Source organism: Trypanosoma conorhini (genome assembly GCF_003719485.1).
Source record: "Trypanosoma conorhini strain 025E chromosome Unknown Tco_14.4_contig_00921, whole genome shotgun sequence".
In the NCBI taxonomy this organism is placed as follows: Eukaryota; Euglenozoa; class Kinetoplastea; order Trypanosomatida; family Trypanosomatidae; genus Trypanosoma; species Trypanosoma conorhini.
The window spans coordinates 1-5410 of NW_021705020.1; the positions used below are offsets into that span (position 1 = coordinate 1).

The following is a 5410-nucleotide window of genomic DNA, read 5'->3' on the forward strand; positions in this document are numbered from 1 at the left end:
ATATATACGGGGAAAAGCAGGTGGGGAAGGCATTGAACAGCGCACATTCCTCAAGACAGGCCGCATTGCAGCCTTGTCTCTTGTTCACTTCCCTTCCAACAGCCTTCATTCCCTCCTGACGCAAGGCGTCACATTGTTCATGCTGAAGCTAAGTCCACTGAAGTAGGAAGAACAGAAAAAGAAAAAACGCAGGCGGAAAGAAGAAGAAGAAGAAAAACATCGAAAAACAAAAATGGGGGAAACCTACAGATCCATGCCTCTCTCTCCCGTATCGCCCTCGCCGGCATCGCCGTCGCCATCGCCGTCCTGGTCGGCATCGGCACCCAATTCGGGAAACAACACCCACGGCTTGGTATCGTTTGCATTATGTTCCACCGGCTTTGCAACGACGGGTTCACTGCTTCTTCCGCCACTCTTCTCGATCGCCTCCTCCCGCCGCTTGGCGAAGGTGTCCTGCCACTGCTCATACCGATGGATGCGACCAAGCTCTGCGGCAAGGCTCGCTTCTGTCCCAATGCACACGGCCGTAATTAACTCCTCAAGGGGCGGCGGCGGAGTCGTCGCTGCGCTGCTGTTGACGTCGTTGCCGCCGCACAGGCGCCTCTCCAGCTCCGCCAGCTCACGCACCTCCCGCACGAGCGCCATCATGGCATCCTCCTCCTCATCCATTACACGTGTGCAAAAACTCCGAACAGCAGTCTTGGAGACGGACTTGAGCGCCTCAGCGTCCTGCAGACTGTAGTGTTGGGCGAAGGGCGAATCGGACTTCTCAGACTCATACACGCGAATACGTCTGTCGAGGTCCAAACGCAGAACATAGTTCTCTTCCAATGCGTCATTGCATATTTTCTCCAAAACCTCCACGGAACGCAACTCGCTTGTGGCGTACACGCTACGCTGGAGCTTGTTCTTTGCGTCTAGGCGATGTGTGGAGAGGAAGGTGGCGCCACCCCTGCCGTCGTACTCTAGGGAGGCGTTCATGCGCTGCCCCAGGTACCCCGCAAAGGCAATGCAGGCAGAGCAATCCATGTAGGCGTAGGAAGGTCCATGAATACGGAAGCGAGGATCGTCCAACGTCGCCGCGGAGCCTGAGAGCACGCCACCCAGTGTGAAGAGGCATAGGGCGAAAAACAGAGACGTTTGCCTCACTGGAGAATTGATAGGCAAACAAAGTCGCATGCTGGCAAACTTTTCAACTCCCTTCTTTTTTTTTCTTTGTTGTTGCTGTTTGTTGACTCTTTTATTTTTCACGTTGTTGCTCTCTTACACCCACCCAGCCAGAAAGGCAAAGCACGCTAAAGGGCAGGGTAAGAAGATGTGAGGTGAGCAGAACGAACTCCACACAACTCTGCGCCTCTCCAAGAGATCATATATGCGTATAGATATGGCATATCATGGGCATCACACACTTTTCTCCCCCCATAAAACGAGTGGAAGTAATCTTCAATTGTTTTTTTTTTCGCTTCACCTTCTTTCACTTCTCTTCGTCTTTTCGCAGGTAGGGGTGGGGAGGAAGAAAGGGAGAGGGAGGTCTGTTCTTCCTCTGCAAGCGTTTGCCCTCTGTAGGAGGCACAGAGACTTACATGAGCAAATAAAATGTGTGTTACATCTGTTGATCCGAGAGTGTTTTGTACAAACATCGTTGACCGACTGCGGCGCCGCCTAGGCGGGGGCCGAAGCCCTCTTCTGCTCCTCTTCCCGCCCCTCTGCCTCGCCCTGCTGCTCCTCACGCTGCTCACTGTGAACAAAGATCCAGTAGTTTTCGTCGGTGAGCGGGCTCCCACGAGTCCTCGACCCGGGCAACGCAAACTTGTTGCAACAGACCTCATACTCCGGGCCGAAGTCGTTGTAGAACACCGCCTTTGTGCTCGCCAGTGGGACGTTGGTCTGGTTGTGGCGGATCACCAAGACGGCGTCCCCCTTCACGGGCCTGTCACGCATGTCCTCAATATACTCTGGGTTCGAGAAATCCGCCACCCACATCGTCTCTGCGGTGCTGCCGTCTGGGGAAAAGAACACGTCTTGGTACTTCCCCGTCACCTTCGACGCGCTATTAGGCCCCTTGCGCTCCGACGCAAGTGAAAGCGGATCATCGCTCAGTTCTGGCACTGTCATGATGAAAAACGGCTGCCCGTAGTGCACCAAATCCTTCTCCTCGGGTGGCGGGGGGATCATATCTGTGGGTCCCGTCGGCGCTGGCACCAAGACAAAACAATTGCGCAGTGTCGGGCCACTGGCCGGCGCCGTTGAGCACACGACGCTCCATCCTGTGGGTCGCAGCGCGCGGTCCTCTAAGTCAAGCGACATAAAACCTAGGGTTGCAGCATTTTGCAGCATAACTGGGGCGTAGAAGTGTAGAAATCCATCTTCAGGCATGGGGGACATTGGGTACGGTGTGCTGTGATGCTTCACTTTGGCCAAAATGAGCTGAGTCTCACGTGCGGCATCGACGACACCGCCATTGCGGCCCTCCATGAGACGCCTTCGATCTCGTGCGTAGGCCTCCTCCTCAAACCAGTTACCTAGCAGGGCTTTTCTGGGCATTTTCCTGCGGCTTGGCTTGTCCTCCTCTGCGCTCCGTCTTGTGTTCAACCACCCCACACGTCCACCCGAGGGCACAGGTGTTCACCTACTGACTCTGTAGCCGGTTGTCGAGTTGGCTGTTGTTTACTTCTACCCGCACGTGCCCTCCTGCGGGTGTATTTGGGTACCGCGTCCACCGGGTGTCAAGCCTTGCACTGTTCTAGCCTCGCCCTCTCTGTCTCTCCCTCCCTCTTTCTCTGTGTCTGTCGGTGTGGGTATGTGTGGGAAGCCGCCAAACTGCGAAGGGAAACTAGCAGAGGAAGGGTGTTGGCACGCAACGCAGCAAGACAAGCGGGAAAAGGGGAGCAACATATAAGCAGAAAAAAAAAGAAGAAACGACGAAAAAAGTGGCAGTGAGTGCATGTGGCGCATAAAAGCAAGAAGAAGCGAAATGCAACTGAGCGCCGCCCGCTCCGCAGACGTGAGGAACTCATCTTCCTCATGCATCCATCACATTGTGCGATGAAGGATGCCCACACCCAGATGCATCTACGGAGGAGCAAAGGCGGCAGCACAGAAGCAACAATGGCAGATTTGCAGCAGGTGACGGAGTATCCACCAGCGTTTTGTCGTCTCTTTCCCTTGCCTTCGTTGGAGTGTTTCCCCCTTCATACCTCTCAGAGTCGACGCGTGGGTGTGTGTGTTTGTGGGTGTTGAATAAATTCATAACTTCCATCGCCCTCGTACACCTTCCCACCTCTTTCTCCTCACGCTCCTACACCACTCTTCGCTTGTTGAAGATTCGCTTCAGGTACCACACGTTGCCAGCACCCATAAAGGCAATAATTAATATTTCTACGGCTGACCAAACGACAACACGCGTGTTTGCCACCTCCGTCGTCGCACGGTGCACACGCTCGCGCCCCCTGAGGTACCGCTGCACCTCCTGCACCTCGCGCAGCCCCTGTTGAATGCGCATGATGGACCGCTCCAGCGGGTCCATTGCCTTGGCCGTTTGGTCATTATCTGTCTCCCTCCCCGACTCCCCGACCGCTATGGAGAACGCCACCACCTTCGTGGTGATGGTGCTCATCTTGTTGGAGAAGCAGATGCGGTGTCGCCCCGGCGTGCGTGTTTTGAAAAGCACACGGGCCTCAGGTTCGCGGACAGACTCCCAAATGTGGGCGTCGTCCGGTCCATAGATGGTGGTGTCGATGTCAAGCGAACCACCGGAGGTCACCATGTAGTGCAGAAACACCTTCACGCCAACGCCGGGGATGTCCTCCACGAAGCACTCGTCCCTGTTCGCAGTCACCAGAATGGAGACGGCGCCGTCATCCGCGCGCGTCGGCGTCACCGCACAGCTGAGCAGGAGAAGCAGCACGCAAAGCCAGGGAGCGCGCCAGGAGGGAGCGGCAATCCGTGGAGTGCCCCTCATTGTTGCGATTGCTCCTGCGTCTTCAGAGAGAAACCGCCGGGCCCGGGTGGAGGACTAATCTCCTCTCTACTTCCTTTTTATACGTGTGCACGTGTGTGTGCTTTTGTTCTTGTTTGTTCGTTTGTTTGTTATTCTCTTCCTTTTCCGTCGTTGGTGGACGCGCGCGCTTGCGTATACTCTCGCGGGCAAACCAGGCAGCGGGAGGTCGAGAGAAAAGGCACAACAAAACGGCAAGAAGAAGGCAGGTGCGGCACGGCGAGGCAGCAAGGCATTCCGCGGCCGTGCCGCACCTGCCTTCTTCCCCCCCCCCCCCCCGACGCGCACGTGCGCGGGAGAACGAAGGCGGAGGGAGACGGGGCCCCGCGCCTCGGCTGGCGGGAGCCACACCGCCACGGCGACGCGGAGCGAGAGGCGGGTCCGAACACGCCCACAGGCACACGCAACGAAAAGGAAAAGCAAACTGGAGGGAGGGGAAAAAGGGGGTGAGGTGGAGGGCGCCTTCGCCTCCGCTGGCAGCTGCGGCTGCGGGAAGAGTAAAACGGCCCCCGCAGGGACGTACAGAAGCAAAAAAAAAACAACAACGCAGAAACACTTTGCACAAAGAAAGCAGCGAAAGGGAGAGAGAAGAAAAGAGAGATGGCGCGCGAGTCCACAACCGCCGTTGACGCGCTCCTACAAATATATAAACTTGCGGCGTCATCCCCCCACCCCCACCCCCACCCCACGCAGCCGTGAGAACAGCTGTCGCCGCCACCATCACCGCCCGCCGTCACCCTCTTCACCTCGGCTGCTCCGTTCCTTTTCTTCCCCTCTGCCTCACCTTGTTCCCCTCGAGCCTCAAACACGTACCCGCAGACATCTGCGGCTACAGGCTACATGCACACTCTCTCTCACACACACAGCTAAATGCATGCATGCATACAAGCACACACACACACACATATATATATAAGCGTGTGTGTGTGTGCATCTGCGTACATCATACACCCTCCGCCCTCTTCCCTGCGGAGGGCGAAAGCGCGGCAACAGTTGTTGTTGTTGTTGCATCCTGCTGTCACTTCTCGCGCCGTTGCAGGGGGCGCGGGGGAAAAGAGGAGCAAAAAATGCACTTATGCACAACGCAGCATCATCAAAAAGAGAAGCAGTAAAAAAAAACTTTAAAAGGGAAGACTGTGGAACAACACACGCACAAAAAGAGAGCACCGACAGAGAGGCGAGCACCCACCCACACACACACACACGCACGCACAAGAAAAAAAGAAAAAAAAGTGGCAGAAGTGGAGGAAAGGCGGCAGTCACGAGATTTGTGTTGTGCTTGTTTTTCTTCGCTTTCATGGTGTCTTTTTCGTTGGGCTCACACTCCCACACTCTCACCCACGAGAAGGGAGGAGTGGTCCAAGAAGAAGAAGAAGAAGAAAACAGAAATAAAAGAAAAAAGGGTAAACATAT

The 5410-nt window shown here is 55.7% G+C and overlaps 3 protein-coding genes across 3 annotated transcripts, besides 8 other annotated features; all 3 read right to left on the reverse strand.

The window, feature by feature from the left end:
• Nucleotides 1–159: 159 nt before the first annotated feature.
• Nucleotides 160–233: a sequence feature (GA-rich).
• Nucleotides 234–243: 10 nt separating this feature from the next.
• On the reverse strand, nucleotides 244–1179 carry Tco025E_08941 (uncharacterized protein; the record flags this gene model as incomplete). The annotated part of the gene is made up of 1 exon (XM_029375772.1): nucleotides 244–1179. One exon carries the CDS (start codon nucleotides 1177–1179, stop codon nucleotides 244–246), a length of 936 nt encoding a protein of 311 aa, XP_029224093.1.
• A 279-nt stretch (nucleotides 1180–1458) lies between these two features.
• Nucleotides 1459–1494: a microsatellite.
• Nucleotides 1495–1662: 168 nt separating this feature from the next.
• Nucleotides 1663–2544, reverse strand: Tco025E_08942 (calpain-like cysteine peptidase; the record flags this gene model as incomplete). The annotated part of the gene is made up of 1 exon (XM_029375773.1): nucleotides 1663–2544. One exon carries the CDS (start codon nucleotides 2542–2544, stop codon nucleotides 1663–1665), a length of 882 nt encoding a protein of 293 aa, XP_029224094.1.
• Nucleotides 2545–2748: 204 nt separating this feature from the next.
• Nucleotides 2749–2791: a microsatellite.
• A 422-nt stretch (nucleotides 2792–3213) lies between these two features.
• Nucleotides 3214–3237: a microsatellite.
• Nucleotides 3238–3298: 61 nt separating this feature from the next.
• Tco025E_08943 (COP-coated vesicle membrane protein p24 precursor) lies at nucleotides 3299–3961 on the reverse strand (the record flags this gene model as incomplete). The annotated part of the gene is made up of 1 exon (XM_029375774.1): nucleotides 3299–3961. One exon carries the CDS (start codon nucleotides 3959–3961, stop codon nucleotides 3299–3301), a length of 663 nt encoding a protein of 220 aa, XP_029224095.1.
• Nucleotides 3962–4052: 91 nt separating this feature from the next.
• Nucleotides 4053–4091: a microsatellite.
• Nucleotides 4092–4840: 749 nt separating this feature from the next.
• Nucleotides 4841–4902: a microsatellite.
• A 236-nt stretch (nucleotides 4903–5138) lies between these two features.
• Nucleotides 5139–5211: a microsatellite.
• A 147-nt stretch (nucleotides 5212–5358) lies between these two features.
• Nucleotides 5359–5397: a sequence feature (GA-rich).
• Nucleotides 5398–5410: the final 13 nt, after the last annotated feature.